We start from the raw sequence: 22,410 nt of genomic DNA, 5'->3' as shown, positions 1-22,410 counted from the left end.
AATAAATTCTCGGAATTTTAACTGTTTTATAATTAGTATGAATGTGTCTTGTTATTCCTTCTCATTTGTTTTGTTATTCCTCGCCATTTCAATTTAAAAAAAAAACCCATATAAAAGGTCTGTCTGGTATAAAAAAGTTTTTAAAAACTTAATAAAGTTTTTACATGTAAAGCTTCTAGGATAATACTTTTTGAACAAAAATGAGAGAAAATGATGACATTCTAATTTTTTGAATGTTTAAAGTAATGTCTTTACATGTAACAAGTCCCAATACTCAATTTTTTTTACGAAATATTACGAATTTTTGGCTTCGTTCCTGTTTTTTTCCTTAAATGCTACTGATCTTGTCATATTTGTTATTATTTTTTTCTTTTTTTTTTACGTAAAAAGAGTTTAATATTTTAAAAAATCTCAGGATATTATACATATTTTTTAAAAAGCTTCCAATTTAAATTCTATTGCACGAAAAAGAAAGAAAGGTAGCAGGAAAGAAAAAATGAAAAAAAATTTGAAATTCATATTTCAGTATGGTTTCAAATGTTAATGAGGAAGGATGTATGATTTTTCATGCACATTATGTATTTCTCAATAAAGTAAGTTGAGTAGTGTCCGCTAACAAAAATGTTAATAAAAGTAATATAGGTTGACACATTTCAACAATTTGAATTATCTCATTTCGATTAATTATACGTTACTTATAGAATTGTTTCAAATAATTTCAGTTAGTTTTTAAATTATTAAGAATAAATATGTATGTACCTATTTCCAATCAATTTTTTTTAAATAATTATTTTGAAACTATTTCAAACATGCTATATTGAGTGCTTCAAAAATTTGGCTGTGCTCTTCTTTCATATTTTATTAGCAGGGAAACAACAGCAATCTTTTTATAAAATGACCCTGCCTGTGCATAAATCTTAATATTTACGCAAACGGAAAAAAATTTACGGATATCAGTACCTACTACTCGTCATTTTACAATCGGAGTTTTTGAGTCATTTGCTAAGATACTATTTATTTCAAAAATAAAAAAGATATTTGAATCCGGTCATAAAAATATATTTTTCCAAAATCTTTTAAATTTTTTTTTATTTAGGTAATATATTAAGTTTTAAAAATTTTTCTCACAAATAGAGGTAAAATTTAGAAATATGTATAAAATTTGTATTTAAAAAATAATATTTGATTGTATTTTAGATAAAGTTTTTAAAAGTTTTTTCAAGTTTTTCGTCCGGCTTATTTTTTTTAAATGAGAATTTTTTGCCAGAAATTTCGTCAGGCTTCATTGGTTCGTCGTTTTCAAGCTGAGCTATTTAAAGTCGAACTATGTTTTCTCTTGATTGTTCATTGGTTCGTCTGAAAAAAGCTGATCGTTTTCCTTTTTTTGTTTAATGCGTTTATTACTTTTTGACAAGAATTTTATGTAATTGTAATAGTTCAGTATTTATAAATTTGACGTTTTAAAAAACTTCCGCACTAAAGTTGAAGTTGATTCAATTTTTGAGAGAGAGCAAAAAATGTACTAAAAATAAAATGCTGTACTAAAAATAAATAGAATGTCAAAAATTCAAATTTTCATGTAAAATACATCAGCTCGTCGTTTAACTGACCAAACAATGAATCCAGCTTCATTGTTTCTCTTTTGAAAGTTTTTTCAAGTTTTATCTCAGGCAACCTAAAATAAGATCGTGTTTTCACGTTATTCTCTTACGTTGTTGCTTGTAAGACATAAAGTCATTGTTCCTAGTATCATTATTAAAAAGGAGCTTTTTGTACACGAAATTTACGTACCGGAAGATTTTATCGAGTAGTGGAGCCCCGGAGAAACACGTGAACAGTTCTGTCAAATACTTAACTGAAATTTCTTGATTTTTTCAAAATAAAATCTATATTTCGAAGATTTTGTTAACAAAAAATGCACGAAACCTGCAAGATCTTCATTGAGATTCAATTGGAAAATTCAATTCGAAGTGAGTCAGACAACAAAATGAAAACTACTTTCAGAAATTTTTTCAAATTTTGTTTTTTTTTTTTTGTGAACTAAGCTAGGAAAGTATTAAATCAGTATTGAAATCAGTATTGAAAGTATTAAATCAGTATTGAATACAGTATTGAAAAATTCTTATTCTGGAATTTCAGTAGCACTAAAGAACCTTAATTTTGAAGATATTTTTGCATTTAGAACTTTGAAAATTTTATTTTAAAGTTTCTTTCAAAATATATAACCAATATAACTCTCCTTTTTAGGTAAATCTTCACTTTTGTTAATACTACACGTGAACCAAAAGGGATAAAGAGCTCCATTTGACAGCCTTCCTTATATTTCTATGTCTAGTATGAATTCGTTTGTATTAATTTGGATCGATTCAACCCTGTCAAAGGTTAAATATTTTACATATTAATATATCAAATGTCATACTGTTCTTCTTAATAAACGTGAAATGATTTCACTTTGTAAAGGATTAAGCAGGATTTCGAAAATAATACTTAGGCATAGAATTCCGCAGAAAGAGTTTGAGAAACATTTAAGTATTTTTTCCTAAACCTGTTATATGTTAATGAAAATTATAAACAAACTTGCTTTAGGGAGCCAAATTCGATTCTCTACCTGTGATAATGAGCAGTGGGATTTCGTAGATATGAAACATGCTGAATATGAAAGGGTTTGCACTGAAACTCTAGAAGGTTTATTTGAATATTTTGAAGAATTATTGGATTCTGCAACTTTTGTGGAGTTATCAGATGTTACTTACAATGTAAGAAAAAATAAAAACTTTGAAAAGAAATTATGTATTTCTCGAAATGAGAAGATAGGTAAAGGTAACTATACATAGGTAAACGAATAATTTGAAACTTAAAAAAATTCAGTAAGTTTCTACCTACCTTCAGTAGTATGTATCCTGGCTTGACTTACGATCGTTTTATTTGCGAGCTTTGATATATTTATTGTGCTTTTCGGTCAAACTAGTAAAATCAAATGAGCGTTTTTAATGAAAATGTCAAAATAAATACTTGTACTCTTCGAAAGAAACTGCACTTTCAACATTTGCAAATACTGCTCTTGTAAACCGTTTCATTTCGGTTAAAGCAGAATATTAGCTTTTATTTTTAATTTAATTTGAAAACATTTGTTCTGGTCATTTGTTAAGGAATTGTCATCCTTTTAATAATTCCCGATCAATTCTAAAAAAATATCAATTTATTTTCCAAAAGGATCATTCTATTCATTTTGCAAAGAACTTTTTTTTGACTTTTTAATGAAGTGAAAAATATACTATAATTTGGTACCTATGCCTCAATTAAATAGTTGTATTTAATTTCTATTTTAACAGGTTTTTACTTAGGAGAACCAACAGCAAGGCACAACACTTTTTGCTTCTCTAGAATGTTTTACTAGTACATAATTATATACATAAATTACTATGCGAAAACAAATCTGTCAGAATAATTTTTTTAGCAAATATTCTGTTATTGAAATATTTATAATGGTTAAGAAATTTTTCCGAAACCAATAATTGGTTTCAATCGTGTATGTATATAACTTTAAACAAGTATGTATGTTACTTATATAAAAGAATTTTTGCAACTTTCAGGGTTATGTACGTTAAAGACCCATCTGATAAAGGGACTTTAACATACATATTCCTACATTCACCACCTTTAAAAAAAGTCATCCTTCTCGGATATATGTACGTGAATTTCTTCATATACGAAGAATGTATATTCGTGTTTTATGTTATCGCAACTTTTTGCATTCTTCAACTCTTCTGGAATAATCAGTTTTCTGATAATATACATATTTACACCAAATATATTTCAAGAAATATACCTACATACATATGCAATTTCATAATAAACAATATCAAAATCATCCAATAAATTTCTTAGGTATACCTCTTCTCCCGAAAAATGTACTCTGGTTCAGCCGAAGATAACGCGTTTCTGTTTTATCAATACCTTTTCTATTTGAACTGCGAGTAACATCTCATTAATAGGTTTATAAACTTTTTGAATGTTTATTCTCATTTCCTCAGGATTTAAAGTTTTATTAAGTAAAATTTTGTGTTTTAAAAACTAATGCCATATATATCTACAGACCATCAAGCTCAGAGAGCAAATCAAAAATAAATTCCAAATTTATATGGAATTTTAATGGAAGGGGTGCCAAAATTTATTTGTTTGAAAGAAAGTATTCAATATTTTTGACCAATTACTCTACTGATTCTAGATATTTTTTTAAATTTAAAATATTAATTTCAAAAAAATCCATTGGTAAATTCCATCTGAAAAATGCACTTAAAAAATAAAAAAAATTGCAATTTTTAGCGAAGACAACCTTTCTTGTCTTCCAAGCAGAAGGGTGCTGAATTACAGAGTAAAATTTTTGAATAAAAAATAGAATTTAAAAATAAATTGAAGAAAAAAGCAAAAAAATAATAATTATAATTTATATGGCTTTTAAAACTATACTAAACTATTTGCGTGTGCTTGCATTGAAAGCCTTGCAAGAATTATGCCTGTTGTTTTGAAATTATGTTCCATTCTGTAGCTGAGATATTTCAGGTTCACTTTATTTCTTCAAAAACACACCAGTAACATACATATAAATATATTTTTTCCTAATAAATAATAATATAAAACTTAAAATAAGAAAAGTTCTGAAAAATAATTACCCAAAAATACATAAAACAAATAATTAGTTCCTTTGAGATCTAATACCTTTTGAGTAATTTATTTTAAAACTTCACTTTGAGTGAGTTGAGAAAAAATTTTAAGAGGGAATTAGAAAATAATATCTAAAATACAATCAAATATTATTTTTTAAATACAAATTTTAATACACTTCCAAATTTTACCTCTATTTGTAAACAATTTTGTTACCTAAGTAAAAAAATATTTAAAAGGTTTTGGAAAAGACAATAATATATTTTATGACCGGATTCGAATATCTTTTTTATTTTTTAAATAAATAGTATCTTAGCAACTGACTCAAAAACTTCGATTGAAAAACGACAGGTAGAAGGTACTGATGTAAATTTTTGTCCGTTTGCGTTTACTATTAAGATTCATAAACAGGCAGGGCCATTTTATAAATAAGTTTCTCTTCTTTACCTGCTAATAAAATGTGAAAGAAGAACACAACAAAATTTTGAAGCACTCAATATAATATGTTCGAAATGGTTCTAAAATAATTATTTAAAAAAAAAAATTGATTGGAAGTAGATACATACATATTTATTTTTAATAACTTAAAAACTAACTGAAATTATTTGAAACAATTTTATAAGTAACGTATAAATAACCGAAATGAGATAATTCAAATTGTTGAAATGTGTCAACCTATATTACTTTTATTAACATTTTTGTTAGCCGACACTACTCAACTTACCTTATTGGGAAATACAAAATGTGCATGAAAAATCATACATCCTTCCTCATTAAGATTTGAAACCATACTGAAATATGAATTTGAAATTTTTTATCATTTTTTCTTTCCTCCTACCTTTCTTTCTTTTTCGTGCAATAGAATTTAAATGGGAAGCTTTTTAAAAAATGTGTATAATATCCTGAGATTTTTTAAAATATTAAACTCTTTTTTTACGTAAAAAAAAAGAAAAAAATAATAAAAAATATGACACGATCAGTGGCATTTAAAGAAAAAACCAGCAACGAAGCCAAAAATTCGTAATATTTCGTAAAAAAAATTGAGTATTGGGACTTGTTAGATATAAAGACATTAGTACAGTTATAACAATTTTTTTTGTTTGTTTTGTTTTGTTTATTCTGAGTAATTCTTGTTGTATACCGATATCTACCACAACGAGTCATTTGACCCGCTATGGTAGAAATAGGTATATATTAAGTCTTGGTATGATTAGTGTTAAAAATATAAAAAAAAAATTTAGAGAGAATTTCTTCTCTTTTTAAAAGAAATTTCGCCATTGTTTCTCTTTTAAAAGTTTTTGCAAGTTTTACCCCAGACAGACCTATTATGTATAAGTTTCATTGAAAATTTCTACTCATTCTGCTACAAACATATACATATCTATATACTTATATTTTTTTTAATATAAAAGCAGAACGAGACTTCACATGGCGTTCGATTGAATATATGTACATACATATGTTTATACTATTACTAACTCCTATTTTTCTATTTTATATTTCTAGGGTTTTTCTATCACTTCATGATGTCTACATTTTTGGCAAAAAAAGTTATGAATGCAGTATTAGTTAAAATTTTAAGCACTTTCTAATGCGAGAACAAAAAATTTAAATTTTGCAGTACTTTTAAAATTCTTTGAAGAACATTATAAATAATCATTTGTTCCAAAATTTTTATGACCAAATTAGATATTCAGTTATTCTCGAGATCAAAATATTTTCTAAGAAGGGGTTGAAATATAAATATGTCATGTTATACACTTTTGAAATGAAGATGTGTTCTAGTTTTTTTACCGTTTTATTTCATGTTGAACATGAAACATCTGCTCATATTCACTTCCACATTTCATATTTAAATATTCAAGTTGGTTACCTCATATAAGTGAAACGCATATTTAAAAACATTCAAAGCTAGATAAGTAAACTTATTCAGTTCTGATTGATCCCAATTGCAATTGGGAAAAGTGTATATCTTATTTGATATAAAAAAATATGTTGAACTTTTAATACTATACAATATTTAGTAGCAACATTTTAAAATGCTCACTTTTTAAACCTTCTTCAATTAACTTTCACTAGTTCATGTTTTAGTTAAACACAAATAACGCAAAAAAAATTCAATGGAAACAAAAATGTTTTTGAAGAGTTATGTGAAATATGAATAAAATAAAGGATTATAAAGGCACATTCAAGGTACTGCGTAGCCTAGTGGGTAGCGTGGTAGTTTCATAACCAGAAGGTTATTGGATCAATGCTTGCCTGGATATTGTCGTATTTTTCTTTTTGGGATTGTTTTAGAAATTTTTTTTTATTTTGTTTAAGTTTTTGCTTTATGTTTGTATGTACATATGAATATATTAGAATTGAAAATTTTAAAATTAATTTTATTTTTCGTTCAAATAATTAAAAATAAAATTTTAAGTTCAAAACTACATAATTATGAATGTATACCTATTTTTTTTAAACTGTGGGTGAACATATAAAATTAAATTTTTCAAATAAAGAAAAGGTTTAGGTAGGAACGAAATAATAATTGTATTCAAATACATGTATGTACATATGAATGTAATTTTTCAAATAAAGAAAAGGTTTAGGCGAAAACAAAATAATAATTTTATTCAAATATGTGTATGTACATATGAATGGATTAGAATTTAGCATTTTACAGTTTTTCGCTCGAACAATAAAAATAAAATTTTAGGTAGATACATACGTACATAAATTCTGTATGTATATTTTTTTAAAGCTTGCTGACAAAACAGCACATAGTGACACGTTCAGTGGGAAGGCACTTCTCCATGCTAGGGAAGTGGAAATAAACTATTTTTAGCAACCTGTCGGTCTGTATGTGCACGCGTGTATCTCAAGTTCGGCTGAATCGATTTTGATGAAATTTTTTATGTAAGTTTATTTCGATCATGGCACGGATTGATCATCAAGCCTTGGGGACTGTATTTTTTAGCGAGAGTGTTTTACATTTTTGGTTATTATGAAGAAAATATTCGACAGATTTACTTGAAATTTCATGTATTAGCGTCGTTTGACCGTACACGAAACCTAAATTTTGGAAGAAATCAGGTGTCAGACTCTGGATGTTTACTACGGACCAAATATTATGCCTATATAACGAAAAATAATGAACCGATTTCATTAAAATTTTATATTTAAATTCGAGGTGTTAAAAAAATGAATTTATACATTTTTTGGAAAGGTCAGGACTGGGAAACTGATCTCGGGGCCGATTTTGTAATTTTTGGCATATCTTTTGAACGAATTGATGGAATTTCTTGAAATTAAATACTTCAGCTCTGGTTGTTATCAGAAGTTACTGAAGAATTTTTCGTATAATTCGGACGGCATAAAATGAAACTCTACTAAGAGCCAAATTCAAATTTGTCTAGATATGTTAACTAAAAGCTTATTAGTCCTTTAAAATCTCTAAATATGTCCTATGTATTCCATTGGCCAAGGCAAAGAAACTAGACCCAAATATCATTGTTGAAACCCAATCTAGCAACTTAACAGTTCGTTATCACTTCGGCCGTTCTCATAGGTAGTTCACGTCGATAGTTCTCACAAGTCTCGTATTTAAGTAGGATAGGTTCTCTTTATATGCTCTTTCCACCTTACCTTGACATCTGAAGTCATTCCTAGGTATTTGGCCGCGTTATGGATTACTATGTTCGTTCCATTTAAGCTAATTTGTGGTGGAATCAGTATTTCTCGATTGGTGAAGTTTATGTGAACCGATTTTGCTTCATTCAACTTCATATTCCAATCTTTGGTCCGCTGGCTTATTTTGTTACTTGCCTCCTGTAATTTTTTTGTCGAATCGTTAATGTTCGATCCTACTGCCAATAATTTAGTATAGTCAGCAAAACTGGCTACCGTAGCATTTGCTACAACGTTGAGCTCAATATAATGCCTTCAGGCACACCTTCTCTTATTTCTCTTAACGTGAAGTATTCAGCGTCTTGTTTAATTCTAAATAATTTACCAGCTAAGTAAGATTTCAAAATTGCTACAAATGGTGACGGTATCATTTGTCCTCACCTAAATATAAGGTCTTAATGCCATACCTTGTCTTAATGCCTGTGCTACGTCTAGAAATATGGAAGAGCAGATTTCTTTATTTTCTAAACTTTTTTCTGTAATATTCGTTATTCTATGGATTTAGTCTATTGTAGAATGCTTTCTTCTAAATCCAAACTGATGGTTTGGCATGAGACCCCTATGTTATCCCTTCCACAATTTCTACTTAAGTAAGTGGAGCTGTTTGCTTCATTTGCAATAGATTCTACAAAACCCATATCTAATGTTATTCCGTTTGGTGTAAATATGCTTTCTAAGTAATCATCAAATAATTCGGCTTTCTCTATATTGCTCCTCGCCCGGCGAATTGGGTCGTGAAGTATCCGCAGTAAGGTATGCTTGTGGTAAGAGTCAATTAAAATCCAGTAGAAATCCAGACGCAACGGACTCACAATAAGCGACTCTTTGATCTACGACTGATTATTCGCAAAGGCCAGGAGAAGAAAACTCCGAAATAAAACAAAACAAATACAATGAACAAAACACAATGATTGTATACCCCAAAATCCACACTCTTCCGAGGTTGGTCTCATGGATGGGGAGACCACTTATTGCATAGTAGATCAGCGTTGTAGGACCCATTTAGAAGAAGATTGGGGATCATGCGATCACACCAATTGGTATTAACCGAGTTTGAGGGTCTTTGTAAGGTGCTACAAAACGGGATCTGCAGTTAAATAATAATAAAATCAGCCCTAAAATTTGCTTTTATCAGTGGCGAAGCGTGCTCAATCGGTGTCATTTTACTGTTTGCCGCCTTCAGTAGGAAAGTTTTTTATTTAGTTTTCATATGTTGCCGATTTACATTCTTGGATTTTTCTTTTAAGCACCTGGGAAAATCTGTTTAAAACAGCTTTATCATCAGGGTGACGCGAATGTTCCCATCTACGTCTGGCCCTTCTCTTTTCACCTACTAAATCAGTTGTTTATTTGGGATGGCTATTTATGTCAATATTATTTATTATTTCATATTTAAAGCTCGCCCAATCTGTAGCTTTATTTGTCAAACTGGGTTTAAATAATGGTCTAGTTATTTTTTCACTTAGCTTTAATATCAATCTAAAGCTTTAATAGTCATCTAAATTAAAATCGTAATTATCTTCAAGGCTTAGAAAGTTTTCTGATATTTTGGTTATAAAAAAGTCAATAACATCAGGAATCTTGTTAGTGTCAGTAGCCTTATAAGTAGGAGTGCAAATGGAGTGATAGCAACAATCTGGTTCTTGAATGGCTTCTCTCAGCTCTCTTCCTCTAGTTAAGGTGTTTTTAGAGCCCAAATCTGTATGTTTGGCATTATAGTCACCACCTACTAGATAGGTATCTATATCCATGTTTGTATAGGAGATCTTTAAAAGTATTTTTCTTAATGTTGCAATTTGGTGGACAGTATACAGCACCAACATTAAACTCATGTTTAGTAGATTTAATTTTTATCGAAATAAGCTGAATTTCAGCTGTTTTTATCTTGAATTCTTCATTATGTTCTATACATTTTTTGTTTGTATTGCACTACCTCCTCTCGACTGATTGCTGAGATGTACCGCTTTATAGCAATCATAACATTTTATTTTAAGCCCATATTATATGCCAGATGAGCGTCCGAGAGCAAACAAATATCTATATTTCTCGTTTTGAGAAAACCTCTAATTCTTGTTTCTTATTAAAAACACCATTAGCATTCCAAGTTACTATACGCCCCTCACTTACATACATCTTTTCTTAATTTCTTTGGTGTCCCTATTTTTTCTATTTTTAATAATCTTTTAGAGATCTCGTCAATTCTAATCAGCATACAATACATCATTTGTATTTTGTTTGCGTCAGTTCTTTTTTCATTTGTAGGGTTTTGTTCTTATTATTATTGTTATATCCTGTTTTGCTTTGAAGCGCCTGTGAATATGATACTCCCTTTAACACCTTGCTAGGTGTTGTTATTCTAGCTATTTTTGTAGCTCTTTGCTCATTAAGTTTAATTTGATCTTGTTTGGTTTTATTCTTTTTTAATCCTCTTTTTTGCAATTCTTTTGCAACCAAACAACTTCGATAGCTAGCAAGGTGTGCCTCATTACAGTTCACACATTTGGGCTTTCCTGAGCTCTCTTTTGTACACCTTGGTGTTATCTTTATATGAGTCCTAATTCCACAATTCCCTGGTAAGTTGCTTTGTTGAGTTGGTCTTTCGTAGGACCCCTAACCAGATAGTCTACCATTGCGTTTTCGTTTTCTTCTTTATATAGTGACAGGGAGTGCTTCCTCGGAAGCATTGTTAATAGATCCTGTGAGTTCAATTCATGTGATAATTCCCCGGTCATGCTGTTCGGCAAGCAAGAGCCACAGGCCTCAAGAAATCGTTTAGCGAGTGTTTGAATTAGTACCAATCAGTCATTTTACGGTCTTTTAAGAAATTCAAAAATATGTATCGTTCGTCAGAAAAAGAATGCTATTGCGAGATTGACAGGCCTCGCATGTTAGACGATCAAAGTTTTGCTTTTGGTCTATTGGGCAGGTGATGCTGTGGCCGACTATAATTTCTCACTCTTACTCTTTTAGGTAATAAACAGACTTTCAAATTTCTTTTAATAAGCGCGCTAGGTTGCCACATACCTATTTTATATTACCCATACCTACATAATATATCCTACCACATACAATGCGAAGCCCCCAAATCAAGACTACGTCTTTTCCCTTTCCTTGCAAACGGAGAAGTATCGTAGCCGGCGCTGCTTTAGAGTGGTTAATTGGGATTATCTGTAGCATGACTGCTTACGCTAACGGCCGCCATTGTAGTCTCTGCCTCCTCTTCTCTGTGATTTAGATGCAAGAGGACTCCTTCCTAGCCGCGGTGCATGAAGTTGTTTTCGCAATAAAATTTTTGGATCTTATGAATGCAGAATTTATGGTTCAAACACACGAGTGCTTCGGCTTTACCTCCAGGTGCTTAGCTTCTGTAGGCTTATCTTCTGTACCTTTTTCTTTTTAACTCACCTTCTGCAACGCGGGATTCGTGTCCGTTTAATATTTTTTGAAAGTTATCGACCCGTCGATATACCGTTATTTATTACAAAATCCTGTCGTTCTGGAGACGCCAGTAACACTAAATATAATATCACAGCCTATCAACCTTTTCATTTTGCAGTTTGGTAACCGTCTAATTAGATATTGGCAGCCCTTGCTTGATGTGATCTATCCTTTCCATCACTTTTGTGTAAAGATCGACTAATCTTTTTCGATTGGGTTTAGAATGTTGCTTCATTCTACTTGTGGAAAGTTTTCCATCAATCGACTCTTAATCTTCGTTCAATTTTTCAGCAAAATTTTATGATCATCTTGTGTCTAATCTACCAAAGCAGTAATTAGATGGCACTTCAGAATCTCGTAAAATGTCTTAGAGAGAGGCGTTATAGAATCACCTTCATAACATCTTTCTTTCTGTGTAGCTATCGCAACTTCTTGGATCTGTCTCTTTACTATCATACTTTTCACTCACTTGTAGGTGAAATTCTTTTCCTCCGAGAAAGCGTTATAAAGGCGAGAAGATAGTGCTTGATTCTGGTCTCTTAATGGAATTCGCCATACCCGATGTTTGTTCGATTTTCTTCAGAATTCACTTAGTCACATTCCTTCCCAGTTTTTGATGAGTGCGGGACTCTTTCTCTTTAAATTTAACTTCTCCATAGCTGTGTCACGAGTTGCACAAAATTGATGTCCATCTAAGCAGTAATCGCACGGTCGTATAACATCTTAATCCGGGCCAGAGAAATTGAGAGTGATGAGGCCGATTATTTTTTATTTTCAGATCTCATCTTGGGATAAGTCTCGAGAGTCACTTGGCCCTACTCAGCCCTTACACCATGACAAAGTAGATCGGGTAAAGGTCGTGTTTCAGTATCAGCAGTTTTGTACAATTGTATGCCTTTTACATCGCTGGTCACCACACATGCTTTTGGTATGAATTTTTAAATTTTTGAACAAAGAAGTCGTATATCAAGTGCGTCTATTTTCCTTCTCCAACTTCACTACCGCCACATCCTGAGTGCCAAAAATTACAGAAAAAGGAATGATCTAACGTAATTGTAACTGAAATCAAATTGTAGGCTTCTTCAGGTTACAAGCTGTTCTACCACTTTGAAAAGGTTGTATTTCCGAGTGCTTACCCGGGTGACGGTTAATCGTAGCGACTGACCCGATCCAGCTGAATGACAATATCCGCCGCCATCGTTCTCAAGTTTGTGGATCCTCCTTACCTCCCTCACTACTGCAAGATGGCCTTCTGGCGAGCACGTTCTGACCATATTTGTTAAAAATTATTTTATTGTAAATTAAACCATATTTCAAAATTTATCGTTATTTAAGTTCATTAATTTTCGAAATATAAAGTATGATATTATAAAATTGAAAAAACTATGAAATCAGGTACCTTAATTTTCTTTGATTTAAATTTTTTAGAAGATTTCTTTTAATTGAAAATTTGATGCGATTATATTTTCTTAGGAATACAGTTAGTAATCTGATAACTTTTGCAATTAAATATTGGTATCGGTCCTACTTAAGATATACTTTCTATACTTCTAAAAAGTGTACCTTCTACTTCTCGAAAGAAGATAATGTAATAGTCGTCTGCTACTGAGTTTTCCACATTTTGTAAAAATATTTTATTATATTTTATAAAAAACAAGTAAGCTTAATGCGACAATTTTCCACTGCAATTTTGTTCAAGAGAAAGAAAACGATGGTCGGCCAAAAGTATAAAAGCACAAGAGATATAAGAGGTAGACTCGCAAATCAATGAAACAGAAAAGAGTTCGTCAGTAACTTTTTACCCGTAGCTTAATTTTTGTCAGGAGGGCCGCACTTTGTAAACTGTTTACAAACATAACGAATACGTAAACGTAATAACGTATGTAAACGTAAAAGTAAAAATATTAAGACTGCATTTAGTGTATATACGTTATAATTCCTCGTGGCAAAAAATGTAATTACACATCTTAGAAACAACGGTTTTTTTTGAAGAGCGTTTATTTATAAAAAAAATCTGATGTGGTCAGCACATAACCGACCGCATTGTGTATTGTCTAGTTAAATGAAAGTGTTACAGAATATTATAAAAATGTCTGTTAAATACTTCTTTCCAATTTTTAGGACATTAGTAAGCTTATAGTTAACATACTTAGAAAAATGTAAATTTGGCTCTTAGTAGAGTTTCGCTTTGTGCTACCCGAATTCCCTGAAATGCTCGCAAGTTAGTTTCGGTAACAACCAGAACTCAAATATCAAATTTCAAGAAATTCCATCAATTTGTTCTGTGGATATGGTGAAAAATGTAAAATCGGCCCGCAAATCAGTTCTCGAGCCCTGATCTTTCCAAAAAAGTTATATGTTCATTGCTTTAATATGAGAAACTCATATATTAAATTTCAATGAAATCGGTTGATTATTTCTCTTTATATACACAAAAGTGTATGTTTGGCCCTAAGTAAACGTCTAGTTGCCGATGCCTGATCTTTTCAAAAAATTTACATGCTCATTGTTTTAATACGGGGAATTCATATATTAAATTTCAATGAAATCGGTTGATTATTTCTCTTTATATACACAAAAATGTATATTTGGCCCGTAGTAAACGTCCAGTTGCTGATGCCTGATTTCTTCCAAAAGTTAGGAATTTTTGCGTATGATCGAGCAAAGCTTATATATGAAATTTCAAGTAAATCGGTTGAATACTTTCTTCAAAATGGTGAAAAATGTAAAATCGGCACGCAAATCCGTTTTCGAGCCCTGATCTTTCCAAAAAATTTATATGTTCATTGTTTTAATACGAGGAGTTCATATATTAAATTTCAATGAAATCGGTTGATTATTTCTCTTTATATACGCAAAAATGTATATTTGGGCCGTAGTAAACGTCCAGTTGCTGATGCCTGATTTCTAACAAAAGTTAGGAATTTTTGGGAAAGGTCGAGAAAAGCCTATATGTGAAATTTCAAGTAAATCGGTTGAATACTTTCTTCAAAATGTTCAAAAATGTAAAACAGGCCCGCTAAAAAGTGCAGTTCCCGAGGCCTGATATATACCAAAAGTTGATCGATCCGTGCCATGGTGGAAACAAACTTACATATAAAATTTCATCAAAATCGGTTCAGCCGAACTTGAGATACACGCGTGCACACACAGACCGACAGGTTGCTAAAAATAGTTTATTTACACTTCCCTACTATGGAGAAGTACGTTCCCACCGAAAACTCGATATGCAAAATTTGTTGCCATCACACAACCTACCTAATGTTTGCACTATACGGTCGGTAAAAAGCAATATCACAAATCTATAAGTTATAATATTAGCATTAAATGATATGAATAAAAAAAAATAAAGCCGACAAGAAAATCGTATTTGATAAAGTGCACAAAATATATGTAAACACCAGTGAAATATCGTTTTAATAAAAAGGGTTTTGTTCAAATAAAAAAAATCTATTGCCGCTGAAGGTAGAAAATTTCGCTATATGCAATAAAACATCCCAAAATATTTATTTTCGTTATTTGTTTACATTGTATAAGGTTTCATTATACAAGGCATTAGTGAATGTTTTCAAAAAAATCTTGCTATACATATTTCAATTCGCAGTTTTACCACCAGTGATTCGCAGTTTTACCACCACACTACCGACTGGAGTACCGACCACCACACTAGAACACTGTACATCAAGACCTGGCTTACCTCCGCGCTGTATCGTCAATATACAATGTTTGATTTAAGGCCTTACCTCCTTCCGACGGCCTTACTCTTTTTATAACATTAGACTTCCAATTTTGAATAAGGGATTAAGCCCAGCAACCGAGCCTACCTGCTAAAGGATAAAGGTAGTTTCGGCAGAGTTACGCTTGGCACTTTTTGTCTCCTGCTGAAAATCACTAGCTTTGTCTTTTGAGAGTTGATAGTTAACCAGAAGCGCAGTCAGAAGCCAAGTTAATGCGACTTTGCATCAGCCCATTTAGGGCCTAGACTTGCTTCACACGGCTCATTGCACGAATATTTTCTATTGAGGCACTCAGGGAGTCATGAGCTGAAAATTTCGACATATCCCGGGTGATCGACCGTTACTTAATTTTACTGAAATCGCTCTCATATCCTGAAGAACTGGCAGTTTCTATTCCCTATAGTTAAAGAATAAGAGTGTCAAGGAGCATAGGGCCGTTTCCATTAAATATGTTGTGCTATACAACCTTGTGTATACGTGTTTTAATTTTTCCAGTATATTTAGGAGAAATGATGTTAGACTGACAGTTCTAAAAGCTTTTGAGCAGCTTTGGGAGCTTCCTTCAGTTTAAACAACGTATACCACTTTAGCGGCATTCCATGTTAAGGGAAGTATAACGTCCACCGGTTCTATATCGTTCGGACCGGTAACTTCAAAGGTTCAAAACTACAAATGGCCTAAAAGAATTCCTTTTCCGCAAATATTCTGTACAAGTTCGCTAGCGTAGCTATCCCGAACAAACTCTCCCGAAAACTTCCGGGAAAAAAGCAAACATGAACAACAACGAGGATACGGAAGCAGAGGTTTTTTTAGAAATTCCCCGCTGCCAGCAGGTGACTATCCTTATTTGCGTCCCAATAAAATGATGCCCACTAATCTTCGCCCTGTTGAATTTACTTTGCATTTTTTTTTATTATTGAACAAAGGAAATAATTAGACTAATTCTGTCAATACTGCTTTAAAAGAATTACTTTCGATTGGAAAATCAAAAGTATTTTCTACTAGTCGTGCGTCTCACTATTTATTTATTAATTATAATCTCAGAAAAGAGCGTTAGCTCATAAAGAGTGAATACAAAAAAGAAAAATTTTGTTAATTGCAGCGAATGTTAATACAAGCATATTTAACATTTTTCAAAAAGTTATTGTGTTAGTTTAATATGAGATGAAATTAATTTTTAAAACAAGAAAAAAAAGAAGGAATACAAATTTGATTTTGAATTTAAGCTAATACATTTTGATATTTTTTTTGAATGTTTCATAATTTTTTTCTTTAATAGCTGGTGGTACTTCATTGAAGACTTTTATGGAGTTACTATATGTATATGTTAGGTGTTCCGCTAGAAGTTCTAAATTCTTCGGCATTTCTAGTGTTGTATTGATGTATATCAGTTCCTTGGCGCAGTGTTGAATTAGTTATGATTAAATTGTTTACTATTTTGTATATATGACTAGCTTGTAACACTTTATGTTGTTTGTCTATATTCATAATATTATAATCTTTGTACAAACTATCTGTTGGGGTCCTTATATCCAGATTATACTATTGGTCAGGAGAAGCGTCCATAATGTTATTTTGCTAGACGCATTTTTGAATATTTTCATATATTGTTTGTACATTTAGTCGCAAAAAAACTGCAAATACATCTTTCTCTAATTTACTATTTGTTATTTATACTCTTTTCTTTTAGTAATTTATTGAAAGATATTTTTCCAACCTTTCTAAACTTTCGAGTCTTGTTTCTTCTCTTACATCACATTTCGTCATACCAAAAAAATCTGACACGTTCAGTAGAATAAGGTTTAATGATTAGTTGCGATGGTCAGCAATTTTACCTATGAAAAATTACCTTGCGTTAAAACGTTTAGTTCGATATTCTAGTTATATCAAATTAAATTTTAATAATTTGGTTAACTTTTCAAATCGAAGGAAAAAATAAGGTTAAATTATGGAATATTAAGGTTATATTAGAAAAAAATGTGTCTTATTAAAGCAAAAAAAAATATTGAATTTACTATCAATTTTCTCATTGCCAAATTATATAAAAACAAACATATTTTAACCGATTTGGTTTTTTTAAGGTGGCTAACCCACTTTTATTTATGCATCATTACTTTACTTTTGTACTTAAATTTAACATCAAAAAGGTTGAAAATCGAATAAATTTATACTAATAAATTAGTTCGATTTCCATATATTGTGAAACATAAGTAACCGTTGTGCGAATAAGACTAGAGTATGAAAATGACAATAACGATGAACAAGAACCCTATGGAATGTGATAGCGAAAAACCATATAAATTAGAGAACGACATAAAAGAAGGAAGGCAATAAAAAAAACATAGTGTAAAAAAAGTAGACAACTGAAAAATATTAACGGCACGTGGGTAATACGGCCTATTCCACTTTTACTTTTTTAAGATCTTTTTTTACATAATGTATGAATTTAATCTTTAAAATGTCTATATTATAAGCAGTTTTTTACTTGCTTAAAATTTACCATCTCGAAATCGATGGCAAATGCCAGTTAAATTTTTTTTATACATATTTCTTTTTATCTGAGTTTTATCAGCAATCTTTTGTTCCAAACTCTATATAAAAAATATGAATAATTTTTTTAAAAATAAAATAATTTTTATTTTTTTAAAGTAGTAATCAGTTCCAAAGAATTGTAAATATTCCTGTTTCAATGATAAGTCACAGTAAAATAATATTTTCTTACAGAAATAAACATCGAAGCATTCGTTAGTGTTATTTATAAGTATTATTTCTTGAAGAAATTATATTTACCGACCGTATTGTGTAAACAATAGGTAGGTTATGTGATGGCAACAAATTTTGCATATCGAGTTTTCGGTGGCAACGTACTTCTCCATAGTAGGGAAGTGTAAATAAACTATTTTTAGCAACCTGTCGGTCTGTCCGTCTGTCGCTCTGTGTGTGCACGCGTGTATCTCAAGTTCGGCTGAACCGATTTTGATGAAATTTTACATGTAAGTTTGTTTCCACCATGGCACGGATCGATCAACTTTTGGTATATATCAGGCCTCGGGAACTGCACTTTTTAGCGGGCCTGTTTTACATTTTTGAACATTTTGAAGAAAATATTCAACCGATTTACTTGAAATTTTATATATAAGCTCAGCTCGACCGTCCGCAAAAATTCGTTTGTTTTGGAAGAAATCAGGCATCGGCAACTAGACGTTTACTACGGGCCAAATATACATTTTTGTGTATATAAAGAGAAATAATCAACCGATTTCATTGAAATTTAATATATGAATTCCCCGTATTAAAACAATGAACATATAATTTTTTTGGAAAGATCAGGGCTCGAAAACGGATTTGCGTGCCGATTTTACATTTTTCACTATTTTGAAGAAAGTATTCAACCGATTTACTTGAAATTTCATATATAAGCTTTGCTCGATCATACGCAAAAAATCCTAACTTTTGGAAGAAATCAGGCATCAGCAACTGGGCGTTTACTACGGGCCAAATATACATTTTTGTGTATATAAAGAGAAATAATCAACCGATTTCATTGAAATTTAATATATGAATTCCCCGTATTAAAACAATGAACATGTAAATTTTTTGGAAAGATCAGGCATCGGCAACTAGACGTTTACTACGGGCCAAACATACACTTTTGTGTATATAAAGAGAAATAATCAACCGATTTCATTGAAATTTAATATATGAGTTTCTCATATTAAAGCAATGAACATATAACTTTTTTGGAAAGATCAGGGCTCGATAACTGATTTGCGGGCCGATTTTACATTTTTCATCATATCAATCACAGAACAAATTGATGGAATTTCTTGAAATTTAATATTTCAGTTCTGGTTAACTGGCGAGCATTTCTGGGAGTTCGGGTAGTACAAAGCAAAACTGTAGTAAGAGCCAAATTTACATATTTCTAGGTATATTAATTATAAGTTCACTAATGTCCTAAAAATTGAAAAGAAGTATTTAACAGACATTTTTATAATATTCTGTAACCCTTTCACTTAACTAGACAATATACAATGCGGTCGGTTATGTGCTGACCACATCAGATTTTTTTTAAAATTAAAAAACAAAAATAAAAGAAAAAACTAAAATCCAAAAGGAAACAAAATATTCTAATATTAAAGCCAAGTCAGGAAGCAAAATAGTTGAACGAATTGACAATAATTGTAGCTACATGTCAAGAGCTGGCTATAACATAAAACTGAAAATATCGTATGGAAGGAATTAAGAAGTATTATGAAATATAACTGTATCTAAACAAATAAAATATTTCTCTATTCTTTTCGATATACAAGATTTTTTCAGGTCAGAAACTTTCTGCGAGCAAAATTTAACAAATATTGCTGTTCATATTTGTTACACATTTTTTTTCCATTTTAAAACTAAATAAAAATTAATACATATTTATCTTTTTTAGAATGATTTTTTGTTTTTTCTGATGTACCCTTTTTTTTACATACATACTTTAATTAAAATCCTTGTTTTTGTCATTCATTTTGTCTTATAATTTGTGTCTTTTTGGAAATTTACAAGAAAATGCAACAATCAAAACTGTTTTGTATGTCATTTGTTATATAAAGTATAATTTTGTTTGGAGTTTTTTGTGCTTCGCTATGTTTAACGATTACTAAACGTAAGAAAAAACGGCATATGTTTTTGTTAGGAGTAACGCATATTCTATTATGGTATCTGCATACTTTCTTCATGAGTTCTTCATACCAAAGCAAACAAAACTATAACAATGAAGTATAACCATACTATACATAACTGTAAAATTGTTACAAATTGCGGTTTTTTTAATAATTTCGTTTGCTGATGACTGTGACTTCAAAAATGTACTAAAATATAAAGTACAATATTCAAATAAGTCTGATGAATAATATATAAAGTACAATATTCAAAGTCCCTTGGTATTTCGCAGTGTTCAAACATGTTTACTATGCGTAGTGCATGTGTAAAATAAATGTAAACCGCGTAACAAAAAAATCGGGCATAGCTTCTTTAATATATAATAAGCACATGTCATAAAAATATTGCCCATTATTATTGCCAATAAAGCAATTAATAAAGTGGCTTATAATTTTTAGCAGTAGAGTGTTTATTATTTAATTTTTATAAAAATACTATGTTGTTTACAAAATATAATAAAACAGACATGCTATTATAATATATATATATATATATATATATATATATATATATATATATATATATATATATATATATATATATATATATATATATATATATAATTATATATATTATATTATATATATATATATATATATTATATATATTATATTATGTATATTATTATATATAATAATATATATATATTATAAATAATATATATATATAGTATATATATATTATAATATATATTATATATAATATTATATAATATTATATAATATTAAAATATATATTATATAAATATTATATAATATTAACTATTATATAACGTAGAAAAACTTTTGCAATTTTTACGATATCATTGCTTACAAAAAGGTGGGGTGATGTAATGGCGCCAAACTTTTCATATCGAATTCTTTGGTTATGTCACGAATTTATAAACTTTTGGGATATATCAGACCTCGGAAGTGGATTTTTTTTACACAACAGAACTTTCGTTTGGCAAAACTAGATTCCACTTAACTTTTGAAATCACGTATCTGCAACGGTTTTAAAAAAGAATGGGTTATTTCACATCACCGAACGATTTGTAAATAATACAATTTCTATACCATATAATCATTGGTTAGTTGAATAAATCGTAACTATTTTCAGATTGTGGCACCTACCACTTTTATTTTAGAATATTGCCGAAATTGTTAAAAATTTTATAAAAAATAAAATTTATTGAAATATTTTTTATAATATATACATAAATTTCAAAATACTATACTGTAATTTTCAGAAAGCGGTTATCAAGAGAATTTATAATTCTTAAATTTATTTATTTCCGTTGAATAACGATTAGACACTGTAATTCTTATCTAGGATAATACACTATGTAACCAACACTCAATTATAATTAAATGTTCATCACTAAATTATGACATCACTTCTATTTGAAGCAGCCCTTTATTGTGTTTATAGTTCTTTTGTGAACCTTCACCATACTTAAATTTATAATTGCATTTCCTTTTTCTTTTGAAATTGTAATGTCAATAAATTTGTCTCGGTAATGTGAAGAAAGAATAATACATTTATATATATATATATATATATATATATTTCAATTAAGAATTTTTATAGCTCTGCACTTGCTTAATAAGTATGTACATATGTATATGTTAATTGCATGTTTTCTTCATATATTTTAAAGGATGGTGTTCTCACAGTAAATTTAGGATCTTCTGGAACATATGTGATAAACAGACAGACTCCGAATAAACAGATTTGGTTAAGCTCTCCAAATAGTGGCCCCAAACGATATGATTTTTTTGGATCCAAAAATGCGGAATTAGGCCAATGGAAATATAAACATACAGGCGAATCATTGCACAGTTTACTACAAAAAGAAATAAAAACAATATTAAAAAAGGACGTAAATTTCTTTAAACTACCTTATTCTGGATATAATCCGACTCTGGAAACATGATCGAAATTTTTAAACTTATTAAATAAAGAATAACTGAAAAAATAGTGGATTGTTTAAATATTATACACAGGGACGGATTTTTCATATATGCAAAGTATGCATTTGCAGTGGGCGACAGAAAAGCAGGGCCGCCGTTAAAAACTTTAAAAAACCATAAATTTAAAAAACAAAAAAATTGATACAAATTTAATTCAATTTACAGCGAAATTAACTTGATAAAATGTACTTACATACAAACATAATATTTTATTCCTAATAATATAAAAAATGTGCATG

General features: G+C 30.1%; 1 protein-coding gene across 1 annotated transcript; it reads left to right on the top strand.

Moving 5' to 3' along the window:
* Positions 1-2,390: 2,390 nt before the first annotated feature.
* On the top strand, positions 2,391-22,168 carry LOC129615999 (frataxin homolog, mitochondrial). The gene is made up of 3 exons (XM_055531418.1): positions 2,391-2,529; positions 2,587-2,756; positions 21,859-22,168. Exons 1-3 carry the CDS (start codon positions 2,442-2,444, stop codon positions 22,132-22,134), a joined length of 534 nt encoding a protein of 177 aa, XP_055387393.1. The 5' UTR covers positions 2,391-2,441; the 3' UTR covers positions 22,135-22,168.
* Positions 22,169-22,410: the final 242 nt, after the last annotated feature.

This window comes from Condylostylus longicornis, unplaced genomic scaffold (assembly GCF_029603195.1).
Source record: "Condylostylus longicornis isolate FDR11 unplaced genomic scaffold, ASM2960319v2 ptg000157l, whole genome shotgun sequence".
In the NCBI taxonomy this organism is placed as follows: domain Eukaryota; kingdom Metazoa; phylum Arthropoda; class Insecta; order Diptera; family Dolichopodidae; genus Condylostylus; species Condylostylus longicornis.
This window is presented reverse-complemented; position numbering and strand designations above follow the sequence as displayed.

What these genes read in the sequence shown, in the direction of transcription:
- LOC129615999 (XM_055531418.1), top strand. Translation starts at nt 2,442, where the DNA reads ATGATTTCACTTTGTAAAGGATTAAGCAGGATTTCGAAAATAATACTT. An exon ending in AGAGTTTGAGAAACATTTAA is followed by an intron (nt 2,530 to 2,586) that starts GTATTTTTTCCT and finishes AACTTGCTTTAG; the next exon opens with GGAGCCAAATTCGATTCTCT. An exon ending in TATCAGATGTTACTTACAAT is followed by an intron (nt 2,757 to 21,858) that starts GTAAGAAAAAAT and finishes TATATTTTAAAG; the next exon opens with GATGGTGTTCTCACAGTAAA.